We start from the raw sequence: 26,437 nt of genomic DNA, 5'->3' as shown, positions 1-26,437 counted from the left end.
ACATGTAACGATTATAGATTTGGATCAAACCTAACTTCCACCCCACAAACTAAATATAACTGCTTCATCTGCAAATGAGATTATCTGTTACTGGAATATAGTATTCTGATAAAGTATGAACATTATTTGAACCTGCCTACATGAATTTGCTAAGAGTTATATTCAAACATGCTGACACGTTCTCGCTTCCATTTTTCAATGAAGCACCTGTTTTTCGGGTGCAGCGTCCATGGAGGAATGCAGTTTCCACATCAGAAAGATGAGGAAATACAGACTCGACTCTTATTTAGGTTAGGTTTAGATATAAAAACAGATGTTGATGTTGACATGACGCCCCAAGTTCATTGAAAAATTATGAGAACGGGTTTTCTAATGCATTCATATGCAGGGAATATTCACCATTTGTCAGATAATTGACGCACTGGGAGAGAGAAGGTGTTCAACATTCTGGTGTACTTGAGTGTCGAGTAAGAAAGCTTTTGAGGTGACTAAAATTTTCTGCTGCATGCCTTTTTTTGGCCCAATTCCTTCTTATTTCCTCATTGTTCCATTGATGGAAGAGCTGTTGATCTTCTTCTTCTTCTTTCGGCTTTTCCCGTTAGGGGTCGCCACAGCGAGTCAACTTTCTCCATCTAACCCTATTCTCCGTATCTTCCTCTGTCACACCAACTACCTTCATATCCTCTCTCACTACATCCATAAATCTACTCTTTGGTCTTCCTCGAGACCTCTTGCCTGGCAGCTCCAATTCCAGCATCCGTCTACCAATATATTCACTATCTCTTCTCTGTACATGACCGAACCATCTCAGTCTGGCTTCTCTGACCTTCCCTCCAAAACATCTAACATGTGCTGTTCCTCTGATAGACTCATTCCTGATCCTATCCATCCTGGTCACTCCCAAAGAGAACCTCAACATATTCATCTCTGCAACCTCTAGTTCTGCCTGCTGTCTTTTGGTCATTGTAACAGTTTCTAGTCCATACATCATCGCTGGTCTCACCACTGTCTTGTACACCTTTCCTTTTATTCTGGCCGATAGTCTTCTATCACATAGTACCCCTGACACTTTTCTCCACCCATTCCAACCTGCTTGGACCCGTCTCTTCACCTCTTTTCCGCACTCTCCGTTGCTCTGGACTGTTGACCCTAAGTACCTGAAATCCTCCAGCTTCTTGATCTCCACTCCCTGTAGCCTCACCGCTCCACCCGAGTTCCTCTCGTTCACACACATATATTCTGTCTTGCTGCGACTAACTTTCATTCCTCTCCTTTCCAGAGCATACCTCCACCTCTCTAGATTTTCCTCTACCTGTTGTCTGCTCTCACTACAGATCACAATGTCATCTGCAAACATCATGGTCCATGGGGATTCCTGTCTAACCTCATCTGTCAGCCTATCCATCACCATTGCAAACAAGAAGGGGCTCAGAGCTGATCCCTGATGGAGTCCCACCTCCACCTTGAACTTCTCGGTTACCCCTACAGCACACCGTACCAGTGTCTCACAGCTAGCATACATGTCCTGCACCAGTCTAACATACTTCTCTGCGACTCCAGACTTCCTCATACAATACCAGAGCTCCTCTCTTGGCACCCTGTCATATGGTTTTTCTAGGTCTACAAAAACGCAATGTAACTCCCTCTGGCCTTCTCTGTACTTTTCTATTAGCATTCTCAACGCAAATACTGCATCTGTAGTACTCTTCCTAGGCATGAAGCCATACTGCTGTTCACAAATGCTGACTTCTGCTCTCAGTCTAGTTTCCACTACTCTTTCCCATAACTTCATTGTATGGCTCATCAACTTTATCCCTCTGTAGTTGCCACAATTCTGCACATCCCCTTTATTCTTAAAAATAGGCACCATCACACTTTGTCTCCATTCTTCAGGCATCTTCTCACTCTCTAAGATCCTGTTGAATAATCTAGTCAGAAAATCTACCGCTGCCTCCACAGGTATATCATCAGGACCAACTGCTTTTCCACTGGAAGAGCTGTTGATCTCTTCCTGCTAAATTATTGTCTGCTCATATTCTATGGTAATCAATAAATCTGCTCAACCTGTTATTTTATTATGTTCTGTAGCACCTTTTCATACTTGTTCATTGACAGATATAATTGAATTATTTTTCTTTTATGGCTTTAAGAATGGTAGTGTAATGTAATCATGTGTCCAGACTTCAAGTGCCTGAGGAAAGGTAATGTTTTCAATGCCAATTATAAAAAGTCATATAAAAATGTGAATACACTAGATGTATTATTCACCTCATTCATTCCATTATCAGTGGAACACAAAGGTAAATCTTCATATCCAAGGTCAGTGTTAATAATGATATTTTAGACACCTGCCCTTCAATTGCTCTTACTTTTATCTTATTTTGCATTTCTATTTCTATTTTCTTTGGTTAGAAATTATGTGAACTACTGATATATCACAATTCTCTCTCTCTCACTCTCTCTCTCTCCCTCTCTTGCTCTCTCTCTCTCTCTCTCTCTCTCTCTCTCTCTCTCTCTCTCTCTCTCTCTCACTATTTATATATTTATAATTAAGACCATCATTTGAACCTGCTGCCAGTTACAGTAATTATTTGGCCTTTTACATCTGATTAGGGGCTAATGGTTTGAATGACTGATTGAATGAATGAACGAATAAAATGAAATAAGAAACCAAGCACTCTTCTGGGGTATTATAGCCATACCTCATTTTTTTCCTTACTTACATGACTAAGCTAGCCAAACAGAAAGGGTTAATCAGTCATTAAGCAAAGAAGTAAGCATGTATTCCAACAGAGCCAGCAGGCTGGAAAGAAAGCCAGTGAATGATTCAAAAAGCCCAACAGGCAGCTAGGGATCAGCACAAATGGCTGCAAATGGCATCAAGCCAGTTTGAACTCCCTGTCGAGGTGCTGTGGTGATTCACCTCCCTGCCTCGCTCAGCCCGCTGCCTTGTTGGCCTAAAATCAATACTCAACATCACCATTTCATCAGGCCAAATCATTTTGGCAAATGATAGTCGTAGTAATGCTAGGCTAAGTAGGACAATGTGAAAAGTACATAGAAAACTTAAAAATGTGTGTTGCTAACTGAAACAAAGTAATTATTTCAACAGACTGTTGAGGAAAGCCTGGAAAAATGGATGACTGGAGTTGTTTATCCTTTGCAATTAAAATGCAGGGTATGGTCATTGTATGGTTGAACAATGACAGTAAAGCTAGTATTCTATTCTATTCTAGAAAAATTAATTAACAGATGTTCTGTCTTTGTTATTTCTAGAATAGCAACACAGACAATTGACTACACCTGTGGTATACTGTGTGGCAAGGCTGCTACTTTGATGATGAAGTTCTCACCATGCATGCAAAGATGTATATTTTTTGCTGCAAACCTGTATGCAAGTGGCTTCTATGCACATTGCCACTGCTAGCAAGGGCCATGTAAATGGAGGCAGGCTAAATCATCAATTAAATGCTTTGATATAGCACTTTCCAGCCTTCCAACCACTCAAAGTGCTTTTATAACACGGTCACAATCATCCATTCACACATACACATGTACATTCATACTTTTGGTGTTGTTGGTGGTGGGGGAAATGGGGGGTACAAGGTGTCGAACTGTAAATTTGTCAAGCTGTTGAGGAGGTTTTAGCATTGACCTGGTTCGAATTTAGGTGATATAAATGTCTTAATCTGCAAGGGTGTTTAGGCCACCAAATAAAGACAATGATTACAATTAAATTACACAAAAAAACCTTGATTACTTCATGTGATGGTGTAGTATGTTCTTGTATTTTCAAAAAAGGTGCTATCAGAGCTTTTTTGTTTCTAAATTCTCATATGTGTATATCTCCCGAAGAAGGCAAGAAGGCCTGTCAAGTCAATACTGCAAAATAACAAAATAATGTAACTAAACAGTACCTTTAGATTGTGCTGTCATCCATGGCCAGACAATCAATTAATGTCATGTTTCCCAGTATGTTAATCTTTGCAATGAATGTATCTGGAATTCCAGCAGGTAGTGTATTGTAATCTTATTTGGACTATTTCATATCAAAACATTGTGGGAAATTAGATCTTCTTACTTTCTCTCTGAAAATATTCTGGGTATGTGACAGATATATGTGAGACATTTTTAGATGTGAAATCTATTTTTTTTCTGTGTAAGGTATATGTTAGTAGATTATTCATATAATTATGATTATACAGGAGAGAATGAAGAAAAAAAGTATTCCTCTGTGACATACTGAAACCTCATTGGCCAGTAAAGTTAACTTAAATGTAAGAATGTGAAATGGCCTGGAAGGAGACAGTATGACTGATGCATGCCTACCGTCCTCAGACTCCATTTCAAATTCTATTCTGTTCCCATCTCTTATCAATTATTTTGGTGGCTCCCACCCAAATATTTGAAATTTCAAATATGTGAAGTATGTCTATTATCTCCTTTATGTTTTTTAGGCCAACAGAATCCAGTTCCTGACCAAAGAAATTGTTTAAAATGAAGTACCCTAAAACTGGGAAATAGTCTTCTAAAAAAAACACGAATGAATAGTATTCAGTATATAGAAAATTGAAACGTATTAAAAATACTCAAACAGTGTCACTGAACACTGTTAAAGACAATACTTTCTGATTTCTTCCAGTGGCTGGCATTTCCAGCACATTATGTTGTTTAATAATGAAATTTGTCCCCTAAGCAAGTAAAATAAATAATTCTGGTAATCATGGAGAGGATGGTCGTTTTGCTGACCTAATTGTCACCCTCCCCATGTCTGTGTCCACATCATATTAGTTACATAACACTGATTTTAAAATTACAAACCTGGTTTGTACAAATAAAGATATAATTTCATTTTTAATTAATTGAACACAAAAAGAAAATAAAACCAACAAAGGAAAAAAAGGGCCGTGGATGAAAACAGAAGACCGTCAAGAAGCCCCTTAAAATAAGCTAATGATTCCATGAAATCTAAACTTAATATAAATATACTATAAAGACTACCTGGTACATCAAAAATACAAAGTACTATCAAAGTAGTGCCTCTAAATGTATTGCAGCTATACAAACAAATAAAGTTTGTGTGCCGTTAGTCAAGTCCTTGACACTTTTACAGTACATCATATAAAATCAATACTGGCATATGTAACTATAACAACACAAGATCAAAAAAGATCTTTCACAGTCATCAGAAACTGAGCAGTCAAGTGATTGACAGATATGACCAGCACACTTCGCTTACTGACTGTCAGTGTTGTTGAACTGGAAGAGGGGCAGTAACAATCAGAACACTGGAATGGTCTGTTAATAACTTGGTTGACATGGGTGTTTCCATCCATCCATCCATCTTCTACCACTTATTCAGAATCGAGCCACAGGTTCAGCTGCCAAACCAGATTTCTCTCTCCCTGGCCACTTGGTCCAGCTCTTCTTCGCCTTTGGCTCAGCTCCATCTTTACCAACACAGGCCAATGCAGAGTCCACATCACTGCTGACGCCTTACCGATCAAACTCCCATTCGCCCTCAAGGACCCTGCCGAGGATATCGAGGTCCACTGCTCCACAGGCAGGACAAAAACCACACTGCTCCTCCTGCATCTGAGGCTCAACGACCCGTCGGAGTCTCCTCTCCAACAGCTCTATGTAAAATTTTTAGGGGAGGCTGAGGATTGTGTTCCCCCTGTAGTTGGAGCACACCCACAAATCCCCCTTTTAAGAGAGGGATCACCAACCCAGTCTAACAATCCAGCGTCATTGCCCCTGGCCTCTACACAATGATGCAGAGGCATTTCAGCCAGGATAGTCCCACAACATCCAGAACTGTAAGAAACCCATGGCAGATCTCATCCACTCGTGGGGCCCCACCACCAGAGAGCTGTTTGACTACCAGGGCTACAGCAACAGCAAGCCCTAATATAGGAGAGTCCATTCCAAAGTCTCCCGTCTCTACTACCTTATTGGAAGGCATGTCGTCTGGATTGATAAGGCTTCCTAAGTATTCCTTACCTGTTCCAAAGCTCTGGTCTGCTACCTCGACAATGGAGGCATGGACCATGGCGCTCTCAGACTCAATGTCCCCTTTCTCCCCCCTGGGATGAGGTTGAAGCTCTGCCGGAAGTGGGAGTTGAAACTCTTTCTGTCGAGGACTCTGTCAGACCTGACTGGCATTCCCCCACCATCGGAGCCAGCTCACCACCAGGTGGTGATCAGTTCACAGCTCCGCCCCGCTCTTCACCTGAATGTCCAGAACATGCAGCCTCAAGTCTGATGACACAACCACAAAGTTGATCATCCAGATTCACATCTGCACCCCTTTATGTCTGAACATAGTGTTTGTTATGGACTGTCAATGACAAGCCCAGAAGTCCAGTAACAAAGCACTGGTCAGGTTTAGATTGCGGGGAGCATTCCTCCCAATCACACCTTTCAGGGTCTGACTGTTGCTGCATTATGTGAGCGTTAAAGTCGCCCAGTAGGATGAGGGAGTCCCCCACAGGAGCCCGAGCTATGTATCAAGGTGAGTCCGACTATATCTGCCAGAACCTCTCAGCCTGCGGATCAGACTGCCAAGGTCCCCCACTCCACCCTCCACCCAGCTCACATCGCACCCAACCCCCATAGCCCCTTCCGTGGTCAGCCCAAGGGAAGGGGGATCCACGTTGCTCTCTTAGGCCAGGCCAGGCGACCAGGGCTCCATGCTTGCCATGGAGCCCTGTCCCGGGGCCTTGCTCCAGGGAAGGGCCCCAGTGACCCGCATCCGGGCAAGTGAAAACCATGTCCATTTGTCTTTTTTGAGCCACCCTTTGCCTGGTCCCTCACCAAGGACCTGTCCACCCTGCGTGCCCTACCAGGGGCATATATTGTATGTATATATATATACAGCTTTGATTCCCTGCTCCTCCTAGTTTGTTGAAGTGTTCTTGAACAAGACACTGAACCCCTAACTGCTCCCCTGGCACTGGTGGATGGCAGCTGCTGCTCATGGTTCATCCATGATGGGTTAATTGCAGAGAACGAATTTCCCCATGAGGGATTAATAAAGGATACATTGTTATTATTATTTATTATATTATTATCAGCTAAAATGTCCAAATACTGTTTTTTTGCTTTGTTTTGTTTTTGCTGTTTATATTAGTAGGGTCAGCTCAAAAAAATAAGTAAAGAGAATGTTTGCAATTAGAATTGCAGGACAGAATCAAAGGAGTAGACTGTTAACATTTTATTTATCTTTGAGGATTATAAAATGCTCATTATTTCTGGATGGATGCATAGATTTCCCATGCTTTTTTTTCTCTATTTGTGTCTTGTTCTGGCTCAAGGCTGATTAATTATTCTCTGTGTGAAGGATGTTTTTGCCCCTAGCGGTTGCTGCTACTCTGTGGCACTCATGCTCTCCAGATCACCTGAAGGCAAATAAGATGTGGTAGGGGGGAATAAGGGTCAAAGCAGTCTATACCCCCAGTCCCTCTTGTTGATATCCTAGTATTCCTGCCTGGCTCCTCTGGTTACTGAATGTCAATACTCACTGTAGTGGTCATTTAGAATTTTTCAATCACTGTTTTGTGCCACAGCTTAACAAGTTATCCGAGCCCTCGTCATATTCATCCACTGCTATTTTTCTTTCTTGTTTTCTCTTGCTATCTTTGAGCCAAATTATTTTAGTTCACATGCCTCAAAACCAACTGGTAAGCTGTAGAAAAAATGATTTTTGATATTCTTTTCTCAGTTATGTCACATGCACAATACACTGTCATCGCAGTATATTGTGGTTAAAGTATCTTCAGAGAGGAACTGATAGACGCTGCTCAAGTGTATGTGGTTCAAAGCAATCATAGTTACACTGACTTTTGAGTTAAAACAGAAATGTTCAAGTAGAAACAGTGAAATGGCTACTTCAATCAAGAGGGGTTGTTTTTTTTTGTTTATTTGTTTAATGCTGTTATGACAAAAATGATACATTACATGATATATAACAGGGTCCAGTCAACCAACATCCTCTGCTTGACAGCACGCTCTGACACTCATGCCTACAGCTGTTAATTTCTAATCCCTCATGGGCTTGAGAGCATGTTAAGAAAATGAAAAAAAATATTGCATGATTCTTTTGTTGGGAAACAACTCATGTTGATATGAATGTCTTAGATGACATCAAGGACCCCTGGGGGTTCTTGATTGAGATTTGAGACATAACCATAGATTGAACATTTGTCAAGACATACAGAAGTTAAGCTGCCAATGTTTGCTTTCCCTTTGTTTTCCTTTATCTTGGACTCATAGCTGTGTTTTTGGATGTGGAATCTAAATTTAAAGTTTTTTAACAAAAATTTTGAGTGTCTATATGAGCCAAACTGTAAAGGGATAGCCTCAATAAAAATCAGTACATCTAGGATATGCACCCAGTGTAATACTGCTATTCCATATCAACACTAAATACTATCCATCGATGCTATTGCTTTTTATGATTTGTTTATTGCCATCATCTTTCCATGGAAGCCAGGTTGAAATGTAATCAAAAATATTCAGTTCAGTTGCCACAAGAAGATTTGACTACCTCTTTGACAACAAATGCTAATAGTGTAAAACACAACTATTCTGCAGCATAAGGACTTTTCCCCCGCATGTGCTACTCAACCAAGCACATTAGGCCTGCTGGGGGTTAACTGAATTTCCACATTTCTTTACTTTAAAAAACAAGAAATTAGGCAATTATGATGAAGGGAAAAAAATATATATGTGTGTATGATATCACCCAGGTCAAATCAAACTGCAAAGTTGATGTAAATTTCTTTTAAAAATTGTAAAAAAAAACATATTACACAAGCATATATTTCAATGTATCATATCAATATTTTGCAACAAGTGGATTTTAAGTAGAGGTGGCATGGTGGCGCAGTGGTCAGCATTTCAGCCTCACAGCTTGAAGGACCCTTGTATGAGTCCAATAGGGCACTTTTCTGTTTGGAGTTCTTCCCACAGTCCAAAAACATGCAGAGGGTTAAATGGAAAAACTGGCAAAATTCCCCAGATGTGTGAAAGAGAGACTTAATGGCAGTCTGTCTATATATATGGCCCTGCGATTGACTGGCAGTCCAGGTTGTTTCCCACCTCTTCCCTGATGGCAGCTAGGATAGGCACCAGTGACCTTAAGGAGGATAAGCGGCAGACAATGGATAAATGGATTTGAAGCAATGCTTTTAACATTGCAAGTCCAAATGGGAAAAGTTTCAAGCTTTGAATTCAAATTGGCATTGTCACCATACTGTATAATCACAAAGCCATGTGATGCACGCTGACTCAAAAACTTTTGCCTCAAGGCCTCAATTGTTAGAGAGGTAACCAAGGTACGCATGCATTTTTCACAATCCAATTAGCCTAGCCTTTTTTGCTAACCCATCCCCCCATGACTCAGAATTGTTTTTTCAGGTTGCTGTACACCCCCCGGGTGGCCAGAACAAATAAAAACCTGTTCAAAATGTATATATTACCATTTCATGCACTTCACTTATCCTGTATTTCTGACTGCTCTGTTTCTTCTACTCACAGGTACAAGACTATCATCCAGCTATGGACTGGCTGTCATCCTTCTGATGAGTGTTTTTTTGAGGGATGCCTTGTTATAATTTGAGGAACTGTCATGATTTGCAGCCAGGTTACACTTTGTCTCTATGTTGGCTATCAAGCAAAATTGCCTGTTTTACTTTCCCTACCACCACACAGACAGCACAGTTTGCCATCTTTCCCAGTCACCACTGCTTTTGCATCCAGCACATTGTTACTTGCCGCTGTAAGCACCAGTCACCTTTGAATGAGCTGGAGTACATTTTGTACAGATGCCCCCTCCAAGCCTACTGCTGATGAACCCCGCCTGAGGTGCAACACACTACTCAAAAAGAACATTGTATATACATATATATATATATATATATATATATATATATATATATATATATATATATATATATATATATATATATAATGTTTATATCTAATTCAAAAGGCATTCATGTGACATTGAGTTACTGTATGTGACGTATACATCTTTGTGAATAGCCCTCTTTAAGTCTGAGAGATAAAATAAATATATTTTCATTTAGAATGTCAGCCATCAGGTTGAGATGCTTAATTTTTAGAACTTCTTCTAAAGTATGTTTGTCATCCAAATGATCTAGTATGCATAATTTGACATCTTGTTAGTGATACATAGACAAATGTGCATGCTTATTAATCTGAAGGCTTAAGGGAGAGGAACATACTATGCTATTTGAATTATCTAAGTCAAGACCCTGGGTTCAGTGTTACTGGATTTTGTTGTATTTGAACGTGCTATCTTTTGTGTGAAGAAAAAAAACAATATCAACTTAAAAATGAAAAAGAAATCATCCAAAAGGGAAATGAAGTGGTCCTCGTCATTTTAATTTGTACTGCATCCTTAACAGGAATAAAATGGATGTCACACGTTATGAATCATGAAGTTACGATGGGTGCTTAATTTTAATTGACCTACACCTCGGTCTGTAAGCCACCATTTTCAAATGGCATGCCCCAGTTACTGTATACCTCCCTGTCACGTGTCATTTGTACAGTGGATGAAACAGTATGTAACCACTCTAAACCATGAGTATTACTAGTGTTTATTATGTTGACAACAACAACCATATCAAAATCCACAGAGTGACTGAGTGCTGACACTGAGAGAGGACTTGTTCAAACAAACCTCATTTTGGGACAAACAAGTTCATTTAAAATGTTATGATCTCATAGTTAAATATTTCAATTTATTTTCAGATGATATGATAGAGAATTGTATCCACTCAGAGCATATATGGCAAAAGGCTTTGACAATCAGACAAAAACAGACTAATGTATTCTCCGGTTTATAGTTCAATCATCTCTCTCATATTATTAATGGAACAAAACAATATAAACCCGAATTTAGCATTATTCTTATGTTTCTCACTATGTTTAATGCTCCAATATGCACAGAACCAATTTATAAATTGTGTAGATGGTCAGAGATTCAAGTTCACACAAAATACTGTACAACCTATACTTTTTTAATTTACTGATTTATTTCTTTAATAACCCAGAGTTGACAGCTGCCCAATTATGACATCAATGTTTTGTTTTGCTTGGCTGTGATGGTTAAGCACACATGGTTTGTAGCTTGGATGATCTTAACAATTTCCATCAGATTAATGAAATTATGTGATTTCCCCACAATGTGGTATAAACATTCTTACTGAACATAAGGAGAAAAAAAAAGATGTGTGCTGTGTGTTTCAGAAGCAACTCCTTTGACGCATTGTCATCACTTCAAAAGACAAGAGAAGGGTGATGAGCTTCTTGATCCAGCACTGTGGTTCAAAGGCTAATTGAGTGTGTTATGCTTTCGATCACAGCATGATGGTGGAAGGCTTCTAAATGCCGGTCACGTGTATTTTACAAAAATGCAGCATCACTAACAATACTTGATACAAATTTTAAAAAAGAATAATAAATTAAGTGTAAAATTAAAATGAAAGTGGTTTCGTTTAAATGTATAATGTAAGAAATGCCTTGCCAATATGACGTAAGGACTATATTTTGAATTACTGTAAACATAATCCCCGCCCCGCTTTAATGCATAAAAAGGTCAACTCAACATTAGAAGGCATTAGAAAATGGTTTACATTTCATATCAAAAACAAAATAAAAGGTAATGCCCAAAGGTACCTTAAAAAATGATAAATAGATGAAGAAGCAAACCCCTTCCAAGCATACAAGCATGTTTTTCTAGATTAACTGATAGGTTTCACAGTGATGTAAAACAGATGCAAGATGGGTATACCTAGATGTTGCTGTTTTTGAAATGAGATGAGACATGTAAAAAAATATGGCTCAGGCAAATGATTTAGGACGCGGTTCGAATATTGATTAGATTGGAAAAGTTAAAGATCTGTACAACTTGTAAAAAAATGATAAGCATGTTAATATTTCTTTAAAATAATTTGAAAAGGCAAAGGCCATTGATGTTCTGTACTTGTAACATCGGTGTTATGTAGTCATATTCAAGTGTTACGGAGTCCAGTGTGGGTTCTCATATACTGTATCTTCTTTATCAAAGTGTCACACCTCTTTATTGCACTGAACAAGCGGCAGTTCATTGCAATATCTTATGCTGAGTGGTTCAATATTGTAATAAGATTGAAAAAAATAATGATTATATATAAATGATATATAAAATATAATGATTATATATATATATATATATATAATATGAAGTTTATGGCTTTTGCTGGTGGAAAATTTTGCTCTATTGCAATAAGGTCTGCAATAAGGTCTCCGTTACAAAAGAACGGGACAGATCATAGAAAAGCAGGTCCTTCATCCAGGGATACAGAAAACATCAAACACTTGTGCTTTCCCTCCGCTAATTGAAATACCATACCACTCATCCACTTTAGATCTGTTTGTTTTTTTCTAATGTGTTTCATCTCAATTGCGGTCCTGTCTGTTTAGCTGTCATACATACTGATTAAATTAATCCTCTTTTATTTGGTATTGTGCAGGGCTTTCTGTACTGGAACATTGCAACATTTTGTATTATAATGACAATATCAGAATAATATATAAATAAACCATTTTCACTGGTGAGATTCAAATGCTTTGAGGATTCCATCTTTTTCCATTTTGACTTTGTATTCTAGTGGTCTGACTTGAAAAACAGTGCTGGCAATACAAATACTAACTCTGGTTGCCATTCAAAGTCATGTTTTTTTGTTCTTTTTTGAGCTGATATCCTCCTTTTATGATAGCACAGTAATTTTTTTCTCCAAATTCTGTGCATGCATCTTACTTGAAATGTTGGAAAGATCTAGATAGTTGTTGAGGTGAGGGATGACAGGGAGGAGTCCACATGTACAATAAGTACTGTGGACCTGATATTTCTAGGTGACCTGCATAACCTATTGAGACTACAGATGATTACACTGGCTTTTTAAAAGTCTTGTTTTTAGTGACTACTTTATTTTCCACAAATAGATGACTATATGGTTAGAGGCTTATAGTGCAGCTAAATTAGACAAGGAATTATTTCCACAGCTCTGCTGATGATCTCTGTGAAATTTAGCAGCTGATGCTAACAGAGGCCATGAGACACAGATGTGAAGAGCTGGTGCCAAATAAGGATAAAAAGGGATAAAAAGTTAACAATGTGCAAGACTTTTGAAATCTGCATTAGTATGGTAATGATGACAAACTTATGTATTACTATAGAGTGGATGTATTTTATGTTTTAAATGCAATTTCAGTTAATCAAGTACTTATTTCTACGATTGAGAACATTACATAGTGTCAGTGTGGCCAGGCTTAACTTCTTTTTAACTTCAAATTTTTGCTAAGGTCACTTAGGAGGTAGGTATAGTATGTTTTTACAATCAAAAATACACTAAAACTGAAATAACCTATGAATATGGTCATCTTACATTGGAGAGTCAAGATTGTGACATACAATATGGCAAGCAACCGAGCATATTTGTACACACATATATATAAACAAAAATCAAAACCTACATTTGAGTGAGGCTCAGGTCATTATCACTGATCTCTGACTTCAAACCAGAAGAATTCAGTGGCAGAAGACAAAACAACTCACTAACAATACCAAATTAACCCTAGGACTATATTTGTTGAGACAGCAAGGGATACACAGTTACAAATGTTCAGAGGAAGAGAAAAGAAGCAACCAACCCACCTCTGGCTCTCTAATCCGGACATTTGGTCGTATTACCGTAATTTCCGGACGATAAACTTTTTACACCTAAACAACGATGCGGCTAATACATGAAAAAGAAGAAGACAACTTTGATGGTTTTAGTGCGCAGGAGGAAGCTCAAGATAACGATCAGCTAGCCGGTGCACCTTATATTGAAGTGCGCTCAATAGTCCTGAAATTACGGTATACAGCAGCATAAAGATGTAGCTGGAATTCACTGAACAGCTCAACCTGAAAACCTAAACCAAGGCCCCTGCCCAGACCCCAACCTGAAAAAAATTCATGTTTAATGATGTAGATAAGTCACAGATGGCTGAGATCTATTTCATGCACCACCACAAGGAAAACTCATATAACGCTCCGTCTTCATGTATGCTCATGACATATACATGTGAATGCAGTAGAGACCAGATTTTTTCAGAGTTGGGAAGCTGCTTTCACCATGCAAGGTTTCCAAAGTTTGTGCTGTATGATGTTCAATGATAATTTTGTTTTCCACCTCAACGTTGACATTGAACATTAGATGAGCTAATGATGATCTGAACTTAAACACCCCATAGTAAGTAGTAGCTCTGGGAAAAGAGACGAAGACTCCGTCTCACATACAGTCTTTAGAAGAGACAAATAAAGAATCTCTTAATCCACTGAAAGGCTGAATTCATTTATGAGTCTTTGCAGAGGTGTAACCTGGTGCACATCGAGTTCTAAACACTGTTTTCCTGTCTTTTATCAAGAACAATTTGATTTGACTTTGAATTGGCCTTCCTACAGTGGTTTCACATAATAATCTGACTGTGTGAGATTAAAAATCCCCTTCACTGCTGGGATTTTCAAAATCAATGTAACGTGTCAGAGAAATTCTTAAAAACATGTAAGTAGAGACAGGTAAACTTGAAAGCATTTGTTTTTTCTTTGGAAGGTAAAGCATAGATAAATCTTTATTTTTTATTTCAAACGCTCTTTGTTTGTTCTGTCTTTTTATTTTGACCCCTCGGAGTGATGAGGAATAAGTACTGCACATTTCAGTTTCAGTTGTAGGTCTGTCTTTCCTGCTAATCATGTGCCATAGAGATGGGAAAATTGCATTGAGTTTAAATAGAAATATTCCGCTGTAAATTATTGCCTGTCAAGTACATTTCTGCTCTGGTTAGGATTGGAAGGCTGTTGGTTTAGATTGGAAGGCTAGTTAGTTTGGACCCAAAATGTTGTCAGCTCAGGACCTGACATACAGAAGGTTTAATGTTTTTCTTCACTTTTTCTGAAAGTAACTCAGCTTAATACTTCAGGTTGAACAGTGAACAGATTAGTGTACAGTGTGTGAAATCTGATAGACTAGTGAGCATTTAATTGATCAGTGCCATATATAATAAATACACATTCACCTTTTTAGTGTTACAATAAAGAAGCAAAACAAAATTTAACTTCCCAATAAATAGGTTAATTTCGCCAGTGCCCCTGCATCCTATAAAAAAACTGAAGATTGATTATATCCTTATCATAAACACACAGCATAAATAAATGAACAGAGTGTATCATCATGTAACTGAATAAAACTCTTCTGCCTTGCAAAAGTTAGAATTCAAGTATAAATATCAGTATCCTGTTTTCCTTTGGTTTTATGAAACACATGAAGAATAGCTATAAAAATGAAATATTTCTACCCTTCAAGATAATTTGGGTTATCACTTTGGAACCACTGGAATCCGTCCAAGTTTTTTTTTGCTTTTTTTTTTTTTTTTTTTCTTAAATTTTAGGTAAGATCTATTTGATACATATGAATAGCTGTCTGTGACAAAACTGTGAGGTTTCACGCATGGAAAAAGTGAAATAAATCACAACTAAAATCAGCATTCACAGATCCCAAACTTTCTAGGCCAGAGCACATTCATCTTTTTTGCTGACAAGAAAAACACAGTAGACAACCTCTTACTTCTGGCATAAGAGGTTTTAACTTTCAATTGATATTCAAGAGACAAACTTAGTATGAGAGGTGAAGCATGACTCAGCGCAACATGGATCCCTCATTCATTTCCCTCTCCACTGGATGATCCAAGACCACCTGCTGCAATATTTCTGTTGTTGTTGTTGTTGTCATTTTTGCTTCCCATCAGTGAAGCCCTGCTGCAGATCTACTCATTTTAGTTACTCTACCTCCTCAACTCAACGTGACTATTGTCAACACTATTACTTCTCTTTGAATCCTTTCTCCAGCTGGCCAACCCCTGCACAATGGTTATTAGGTCCTTACACAATGTAGCTCAACACTCTGTGTCTTTCTAATTAGATAAAATCAATAAACAGCACCAATACAGATAGTAGAGGTGGATCCGCAGGCACACATGCATATAGAAGGTATATACATCACTGAATTACTACTGTGGGCAATAGTAATAACAGATATTCTTTAACATAACTTACATATTAAGTATTGATGTGTTCTTGAAAAATAGTTGTCTTTGGAAAATACCTATATTTTCAAGTTTAATTGTTGAATATAATTACATTTTATGAAACCCCAAAGAAAATGCACATCAAATATAAGATGATTGCCAGGGAATATATTGCCCCACTTTATAAAATAGAAAATGAACATACATATATTGAACACAAAATGGAATCTCTGTTGCATGCCTTGAAGCTGAATTTTGTTCTTTGTGTAACATATGTGTACAGTTAAAAACCATGTTTTCTTTACTGCTTACTGCAAATTATGTCATGAGATGACTCTGGATATGCAGTGACAGAGTGCAGAAATGCATGTGCGTCTAATGGATTTTCAAGGGGATCCATGGAATTTTGGGACCAGCAGCCCAGCAACCTTGTTTGTTTCTTGCATGCATCACATGTGGTTTTGGGGACTTCACCATGAATACAAGTTGAAGTTGTTGAAATTGTATGGTTCATCAACTTGATTTCTATATAGTTACCTGCAATTCAGCACATCTGCTTTATTCCTAAAAATGAGCACCATCAAACTTCTCCATTCCTCAGGCATCCTCTCACTCTCTAAGATCCTGCTCAATAAGTCCACCAGAAACTCTAGTGTTGCCATTCCTAGACATTTACCTACCTCCACAGGTATATCATCAGGACCAGCTGCCTCTTCATCCTCTTCACCTCACTTTTAGTTGTGCTCAACAATAGTTGCCTCTTATACACTTTCAATGTTCTCATTAATCAGTTCTCTTTATATTTTCCCATCACTCCTCTGGATCCTGTCAATACATTTCCCTCGCTATCCTAATCACCCGAACCTGTTGTATGTCCCTCACATCCCTATCTCTCTGTTTTGCCAACCTGTATAAATCATTCTTTACCTCCTTACTTTTCAACCGAACATACAAGTCATGACTCGTCATTTCTTTGGCCTTTGCCACCTCAATCTTTACCTCAGTGTACTTGTTGCTGAAGGGAAGGTTTTCTTTTGTGTGGTGGCACAAGGGCTGTCTAGTAACCTTGGTAATTATACGCTGATTGATACTTCAGTGAAAAAAGCTGTGATTACCAGCTTCTCTGGGTGCTTAGAGCACACCAGCATGATGTGACACCAAATCCAGACAGCGATGTGTGAGAAGAAAGACTTGCACATCGTGTTCTTGGACCTGGCCAATGGTTTTGGATCAGTGCCAAATAGTCTGTTGTTGGAGGCTTTTCATTTCTTTAGTGCCAGGTAGCATGAAGAGTTTAGTTAAAAGATATTCAACTCTGCTTTTCCACAGTAGAGTTAACTACAGCATTACACCTACAGATAGGCATAATGGCAGGGTGTACTCTGTTTCCATTAGATTTTACCATGGTAGTGGAGCTAATTATTAGGGCTTCAAATAGATGGTGGGAGGATAAAGGCTGCAGGGGGGGGCTGCGCCTCTGCTGCACCATCTGTTTTCCACTTGAGCCTTCTCTCCACTGGATCCCTGGCTCTTCCCTTCTTGAATGGTGAATGGCAACACCTCCCGCCTGTCCCCGACCAGGCTTCCTCCATGCTTGCGGGTGTATGCCAGCGCCTATCTCCCGGTTGCCCATCCTCAAACGAGCTTTTTCTCTACCTGCCTGGCCACCTGTCTGTGATTGGGCTCCTCGAGTCCTCCTGTGAGTCGGAAGCAAGTGCTCCCCCTACTGCTGGAATCTGGCTGGATGCCGGTGTTCTCTGTACGCTGACCATCGCCTAGCTGTTCACCTCCTTCCTGAACCTGCACTCTCCTGTTCCTGTTTTCTGCTTGCAGTTGGACCCGAAGTCCAGCTGTGTTGTATCTCAAGTAAACTTGTTCTTTGAACTCTTCCCCTGTGATAGTCTCCATTGGTTTGTGGGTCCAACCTCAGAACCATAATACAAATCTTATACATATTCAGATTTCTTAAACATGATTTTCTTTGTCTAGTTTTAGGACCTTGAAAGTTCTGCAAAAATCGTGGTGAAAGATGGTTTCCGTGTCACCTTGCATGAATCTCTTATTCAGAACATCTGTCAATAGGATCAGACAAGCTTATTCAAATGACTGTGTGGCTGACTCAATTCTATTGAGCTGCATAATATCAGCTCTACACATCTTTTTTAATTGAGAATTTCAACAACTTCAACTATGAAAGCCCAGCTTTCAAGTGTGGCTGGAATTTAAGGAGCACTAATTGTCGGTCAATTGCTTACAGGCCCCAAGTTGATGGGCCAATCAGAAACCGAAACCAATCACAGCAAGGACTAGAACCACAATAGCAACAGCAACAGCAACAACAACAACAACAACAAGTTAGTTTTACACTGTATAATAAAGTAAATTAACTTCTACTCACAATAATTAACCGCTAGACTGGTATGCTGCAGCAATTTCTCAATAGTTATTTAGTTAAGTTAGTTACTTACTGGATTGCCGAATGCTAGTCTCTTGGACTCTTCTCTGTTCTGAATTGCAATTGCAATGCAAACCCACAGCCAGTCTTTTAATTAAAAACATCTAAAATGTCATTGGTAGCTAAAATGTCCCTGTATGCTTTGCCAAATTTCGCTGCCAAACCATCATTGCCAGGGCCATGCGGTTCTCCATGCTGTGAGGAGCAATATGTAAGTCGTTTGTGCTCAGTGGAGACTCTAGCTTGGAGATGATTTCTGCTGAGACCTGGGGTAGTTCTCCACAGAAATCCTTCATTTTTCATGGATTCGCTTGAGTAGGGGGAAGAGTAAAACTCAACTGCCCTCTTCCCAATCCGGTCCGGTTCACTCAGCACCAACCCTGCGTCTGACAGCAGGAGTGGATCAGCTTCCTTGTACTGTGTTTCTTTTCCGAGCCAAAGAAGAAGCTAGAGGGAGCATCCATCTGGGACTCGGGATATGTAGCAGGCTAGCTGAGGCCATTTTTTTTTACTTTTGATGGTCTCAATAGGTCCTCAGTTTTCCAAGGACTCACTCATTCATTAGTGCCACAATATCAGTGTCCAGATTATCAATAGATCTGGTATGATATTTCGAGTGTGATGTTTTTCACAATAGTCCGATTAAAACCTTCCCGAGGTCCCACCATTGCCTTACACAAGTAATGTTTTCTGTCTTTTGACTAAAAATTGGTCCGGAAATAATTTAGGGTGTCTTTCAACCTTTGATAATGAAGTAAAATGATTTGAAATACCAGTAGGCACTTCTAATAAAAACTTATATAAAAGCAATGAATGATCAGTAAAAGTTCAAGATGTTAAAATGATGTTCAAAGATATAAAACCGTTAAAGGAGATTCTACTGTCCTGTACATGGGACCATGCGAATTGTCTGCAGCGTGAGGGCATCCTTCTCCATACATCCTAGCAGCATGCTATGAGCTGCTCACTGATGCAAGGGCACATCACTGCCTTCATCGCTATCAATTTCCTGAATAAATAATAAACACGTTTCACACTGACCGTTTCATAGAAAAGTTATTTTCTTTGCTTCTCTGACGCTGTTAAGATTTCACATTCCAATGTCGAGTGGCCATGTGATATGAGAGGTTTTAAGAGGAGGGTGACTCCAGGTGTCCAACAACACACAAACATATCTGTCATCTGACTTTGGACACCCAGGTAAAGAAAGCTAAAATTATTACTTGAATAAATTAGAATAAATAGTGATTAGAATAAAAAGTCATATGAGTGATATAAAAATATCTAAATGAGATAAATAGGATTAAAAACGTTATTTCATATTGTTGTTTTGTCATTTAGGTTAATAGTACTGTTGCTTTAAGAAACGGTAAATGTATCAGCCAATCATAACGCTGATAGCGATTCCGCTCCAGAAGTTACGACAGAACGAAACTAAACATGATTATGGATAGCCACGCGGTCGAGGTGATTCAGTGAGTGAACAAAGAAAGGAACAGATATTAAGTATCCCTGAAATGTTTTATTTAAGGTTCTGTCTTTGCTGATAGACTGTGGTGACTTTGAACATTTTCCAGTTCAATGACTGTATTGCTGGAGAAACGGTGAACTGTTGAAGCCCATCGCGTCCAGCGCATGGGCGTGAATGGCGAGCCACCCACATTTAAAGCCTCGACTTGATTGCGACAGCGGTAGGAGAACTTTTCTACTCCTCTGTTCTACTTGCTTTTGGGAACGTGGATTTTAAACTGCAAAGCCAATTGAGTTCAGTTTTCCAACTGTTTGTTGAGAGGGAATCTCCATATCGTGGTAAGACTGATCTCATCATTTTCCCCCCTTGGATCACGTGGACATCGCATGGACTCGGTCGTAAGGAAAGAACGTTGCTTTCACATGCTTACTTTGCATTTACTTGTTAAAGAACTGATTGAGTAGCAAGATTTTGATCATTAGAGGACTGCATATTCATTTAGTTTCATTTTATATGGTATTTCTTGAAAATGTTACCTGTGAATCTGAAGTGTCACTGCAATTGAAGGTGTTCATTTCCTATCGGGTTAATTGCGTATTGTAACTCGTTGGTGTCTGTGGATGAAATAGCCTGTTATTAGGAAGGTGATACCAATACTGGATCTCTTAATACTAGAATAGGCCTATGTTGATTTAAAAGAAGACTAACGAGATAAAATGAAATAAATTACTGTTTAAGTGAGTGGAAGAATAAGAAATTCATATTTGTATCTTTATTTACAGGAAAATAAAGGTTGATACTGCAACTCATCTTTTGCATGTCTATGTAAATGGTTTTGTGTATTTAATTCGATGGTCTGTGTAAATGTCTTTATGGTACAGAATTTTAATTACTATCATTTCTAACTACTTCAATTCTTTTTGATAAACAAGCCAGCACTTAAACTAACAATTGGTATGTGGTGTCTCTTTATCTTTTAACCATTTTAACTGCTCTTCCTCCGAATCTGGTCCTGGTCCAGATTCTTTTAAATTTGTAGTAAGAGCTACACATTGCTTGTTAAAATCTGTACACGTCTTTGCCAGTGAAAACAGAAACCATTTTCTATTTAACATAGTGACTTGCTGACTGATAAAACAAGGTTATATCTGTGAAGAAGTGATCTAAATTAACACCTGTCATGCATTTGGTCTGCTGAAGGTAGCTATTACGCAGAATCACACATTAAAGGTTTTCCTAGCTGGTTGACTGTGTTGGGTAGTGAAACATCACACAAGTTGGAACAGCAGCTCTCACAGTCACTTCTGTCTGAGACCATGTGTCTCTATGCCACCTGCGTGCTGGCCCATGTTGCAGCCAGCGCCAGCTTTCATTTGCCCCTCTTTAGTTTTGGCAGCAGAATTGCTGAAGCTTTCTGCTCTATAATCTCTGCTCACTTGTCGGTTCATTCTGTTCTTCACTCACTCCTCTAGTGTCACCCTTACCTCTCACCATGTTACTGTGTTCAACCCCTGGTCCGCTCCCCACTGGGCAGGGGTTGCTCCAGCAGGATTGGCTCTGCCTTGACCCGTCCTAATAACATGTTGCTCTTCATCACAAACAAAACATTTGTTAGGTTTCCAAGTCATCTATGCCTACATGTATTGAGTTCTTATTTCCAGTTATTCAGATTGATGAACAGTTGTGTCCGGCAGGAGACAATGGGTTTTCTGAGTGGTGACTTGGATCCAGAAGAGACCGTTCTTACTGGCAACACCACCTTCCTGTCTCTGTACAGCACTCTGCATAGGACATCACCGCTGATGAACAGAGGCATGTTGGACAGGGTGATTTTTAGGAGCCGGCTGAGTCAGTAGCAACACCTGGACGAATGTTCCATTCACGGGAGAGCCAGACTACGCCAGCTGGCAAGCCTTCTCCACCAACAGAACCATGGATCTGTTCATGTATGCAGCAAATTCCACACATCTGTGGCCGATAAACTCCCTCATGCCAGGCCACCCTCTCCACGCTACATGGAGAGCCACTGACACTCACCTTGATGCTACTAACACAACTATTACACCACACAGGACAAAATGTCCAATTAACGAAATCACGACAGAAGAGAATACCGTTACAATGACCAAAAGACAGCAGGCAGAACTAGACGTTGCAGAGATGAAGATGTTGAGGTTCTCTTTGGGAGTGACCAGGATGGATAGGATCAGGAATGAGTCTATCAGAGGAACAGCACATGTCCGATGTTTTGGAGAAATGTCAGAGAAGCCAGACTGAGATGGTTCGGTCACGCACAGAGGAGGGATAGTGAATATATTGGTCGACGGATGCTGGAGTTAATGCTGCCAGGCAAGAGGTCTCGAGGAAGACCAAAGAGAAGATTTATGGATGTAGTGAGAGGATATGAAGGTAGTTGGTGTGAGAGAGGAGGATACAGAGAAAAGGGTTAGATGGAGAAAGTTGACTCGCTGTGGTGACCCCTGACGGGAAAAGCCGAAAGAAGAAGAAGAAGAAGAAGAAGATGATAGAAGAGAATGAACTCAGAGAGCATTAAAGCATTAAATTATAAGAGGTTAGCAAAGCTTCCAACTCACAAAACAAAGGGTATGGGGTGGACTCACAAAGGTCTCTCCACAATGTATTTGCAACCTCACAAATGAAATGCTTATATTGTGGTGAAAAGGCATGGCTAGCATATTTGTTGGGACCTCAAAGCCCGATGTTGTGATGCAGTCTTTGCCCGGGGGACCAAACAGGAGATTGTGTGCATTCCCTTTACCAAGAGTAAGGCATGTGGAGAAACCATTGAGGTAAGAATGGAGCAGTTGGGTGAGACTGAACAGTTGAGTTAAGCTTGAGGTTATGATCCAATTGATGCAATGGATGAAGTTGTGGGAGGCTCTGGGAGCCTGATGTGGGACCCAACTAGGTGAGAGAGGCAGGTGAAAAAGCAGGGATGAGCAGTGGTATTATAGAAGTAAGCAAACCATTAAGTAGCAAAGCTTAATTTCATTCTGTCAAAAAGTTCTTTCTGCAACTTGTTTGGGATATATGCATTAAAAATGATTAAAAGCGGCATTGACTGACCGGCAAGTTCCCTGAACCATGTGGTCTATTGTTAGAATATTCCGTTATAATACATTGTGTTTACATACATTCATTGTATTAACTTATTTCGATTGTAGTCCTTGTGTGACATGAGGACACAAGGTAAAACAGATCACAGCAGAGGTGATTGAGCATGAAAGTTCATTGACACTACTGCCACAAAACGAAAGCTGTTGTAAGCAACCACAAGGGGTGTCAAGCAGGCAGTAGGCTAACAGACACTAGTGTCTCAGACAGCAGTGATTGTGGGAGTTGTTGGTCAGACTACTGATGTTTTGTTCACACACACACACACATACACACACACACACACACACACACACACACACACACACACACACACACACAACCAGTTAGGAGAACTGTTACCATGTTACACTGCTGAAGAGCTTCAACATATTAAATTACAGCACAATTTCCTGGACCTAACAATTTTCAGTTTCAAAATACAAAGCAGAGTCTGAGTCAACTGAACAAGACATGACCCTAAAAAAAGTCAAGTGAGGAAAAACCAGCTATACTGTGGTGTTGCAGGACAGAACCCCCTCAGCACTTTGTTTCTTATTTGCTGGGTGTATATATTGTATTGTAGTTCTCAACCTCGCTTCACCTGGCTTAACGTTCGGTCTCTGAACCTGAATGAGCCAGAGAGGCAAAGAAAATAGCTTTTGTATAAGAAACAGACAGAACATTTTTTGGGGTTTTTGTACAAGAAACTTACAATGATGAAGGCATCGAGGTGGACTGGTGTTGGGATTAGAGCGGGTGCATTGTCTGAGCCATGGCACTTCATCTTGTGCAGGAGTGGGCTTCCTCTTGTCTTGGACCATTAGCATAGTGTCCGTTTTTGTGGCTCCTGCCACGGGACCGGACTTTGTTGTCCCGGTGTGTTCAGATTATCATTCAGGGAAAAACGTCACAACGGCCAGGAACTAATCAAGCAAGAATGGTTTATTCAAAGTCAGGAAAATACACTTACGAGATATCCCAGGCCAGAATGAATGTCACCCCGCGAGGATCGTTCGGCTCCTCTAGACACCCGCTGAGACGCGTCCAGTCGAATGTGTAGATGAAGTTCTGGCCCCGATCCAAAGGATCAGGCTCATTTTATACCTTTTGGCCAAAAGGGTCGGAGGAAGTCCTGACAATGGCTTCCCCGACCCCCCCCCGGTTTTACGCTCTCTAGGAGTGCGACCATCTGGGCTGCGGGGCCTCGTAAACTGCGCTTTATCAAAGTCGCTGATCGGAGGAAGTTTTGATAAACTTCCTCCGACCCCTGGTTTATGCTCTCTTGGAATATGAGCACCTGGGTTGTGTAAAACCATGCTTTGATCGAAGTCGCGGTTCGGAAGAAGTCCTGATAATGACTTCCTCCGACCCCCTGGCTCTGGTCGATTATCCCCGGGGGGTGTCATTGGAACAGCAGGGTAGCGCATTCCTTCACCTTACATGATGGGGTCTCGCAGTTACATTTTTACAGTCTTTGCAATTGATAGTGAAATAATGATGTGAGGTTGGAGACTCTATAATTTGACGTAGGGGATTTTGCAAGTCCTTCTTGACGTGAGCGTCCTCACGTCACACAAGGACTACAATCGAAATAAGTAAATACAATGAATGTATGTAAACACAATGTATTATAACGGAATATTCTAACAATAGACCACATGGTTCAGGGAACTTGCCGGTCAGTCAATGCCGCTTTTAATCATTTTTAATGCATATATCCCAAACAAGTTGCAGAAAGAACTTTTTGACAGAATGAAATTAAGATAATGTAGGTGGTGCGATTCTTTAAGGGGGTGATTTTAATTTTACAGAGAATTAACTGTTTCAGCATAGCCATACAGACCCTCACCCATCCTCCCACCATGCTGAGGGAACTGGAGACTTCCCATGGCATGGTTGATATTAAGGATGCACACAAGCTGCAGACACTTCACATGGTAACAAAAACTCTTAAGCTAGTCTTGACCGTTTTTATTTCTTTAGGCATTTTTAACAGCTTGTAAAGCTGATAGTAAAACGTTTTTTTTTTAACAATCATTCATTGTTTCTTGGTAAGGTTTTGTTTGAAGAATCTTGCCTAAAAGTGACTACTGGGGTTTCAAGTCCTTATTAAAGTTTTAAAAGAGCAACACGGTTATTCTAGACAGGATTTTACCAATTTAAGACAAAATCCGATTATGTCAGTGGCACACTTAAAATGTCAAGTGTAATCAGCAAGGATCTCTAGACTGCTAAAGTGGAACGAACAAGTCAGTGGAAAAGTCGAGGACATATTGATATCTTCAAAAGTAGAAGAGTGGCTTTTGCCAATCTACCAGACACAAAACTACAGTGTTAAGAAAATGCTTATCCGCTATTCTCTAGACTAGATTTCAGCCGATGTTTATGGCATTTAAGAAATAGCTGTTTGAAGGTTCACTCGCATTGTCGTGCAGGAGGGCTACCATTGCCTTCTTTGCTCAAAAAAAAAAAAAAGCTGACTGTGTGCCTGACAGCTCAATGGTAATTAATATTTACCTAAATTGGGATGTTTCAGGCCTCTCATTCATTGGGTTTTAACCACATTGAACAATGTTTCGAATTTTAGTGAGATTCATGAATGTATATAAATGCGAACAGATCCCATCTAGTCGTAGGATAAGTATTGGAGTTTTGGTATGAGTTTTCCAGTGAGATTTCCTGCATGTGTCTTGTTTTAGAAAAGTTGTATTTGTGAAAAAGACAGAAATTTTCCAGAATGGGAACACTTTGATGTAATTTCTTCCAATAAAGTCTGTTCACTTATATTGTTTGTATATTATAGTAGTCTATTTAACACACATTTTTCGCTGTGGCAACCCCTGAAGTAAAAAGATTTAACACAAAAAAATGCATTTTTTTCTTTTAAATTTACTTTGGCCTACACATTTTATTTTTGTAATTCAATATATTAGCTCCACCACATGTGATCTAACATGCCAAGGTGGGACCTTGTATGCACCTGGAATGTTGCAGGAGACCTGATCCAGTATATAATTGTCTGTTGTTGGGAAGTTTATGGACCTGTGAAACATAGGAAGCACAGCCTTCAGTTGCCTCTGGATTAGTTTTCATTTGGCTGATCAGGCACGATAGCTCCCCCAATTGTAACTTTCTGTTGACTCATGGTGATATGTTAATGTATAGCGCCAAACTTTCGCCTTTGGTCTTGCCTGAAGTTGCAGTCCTATTGGCCTAGAATAGAGCACCTTGTAAGCTCCCCTGCAGCATCGGAG

General features: G+C 39.7%; 1 protein-coding gene across 1 annotated transcript in view; it reads left to right on the top strand.

Moving 5' to 3' along the window:
- vstm2a (V-set and transmembrane domain containing 2A) overlaps positions 1-12,405 on the top strand; it is a 106,174-nt gene extending 93,769 nt beyond the window's left edge. The window contains exon 5 of the mRNA XM_086160826.1: positions 9,541-12,405. Coding sequence (XP_086016952.1) covers positions 9,541-9,617 — 77 coding nt within the window. The 3' untranslated portion in view covers positions 9,618-12,405. The remainder of the gene's footprint in view (positions 1-9,540) is intronic.
- The last annotated feature ends 14,032 nt before the right edge of the window (positions 12,406-26,437 follow it).

Source organism: Fistularia commersonii, chromosome 15 (assembly GCF_037954325.1).
Source record: "Fistularia commersonii isolate RoL2024-O1a breed Wild chromosome 15, RoL_Fcom_v1.0, whole genome shotgun sequence".
Classification (NCBI taxonomy): Eukaryota; Metazoa; Chordata; class Actinopteri; order Syngnathiformes; family Fistulariidae; genus Fistularia; species Fistularia commersonii.
Note: the sequence above shows the minus strand (reverse complement) of the source record. Positions and strands in the feature narration are given on the sequence as shown.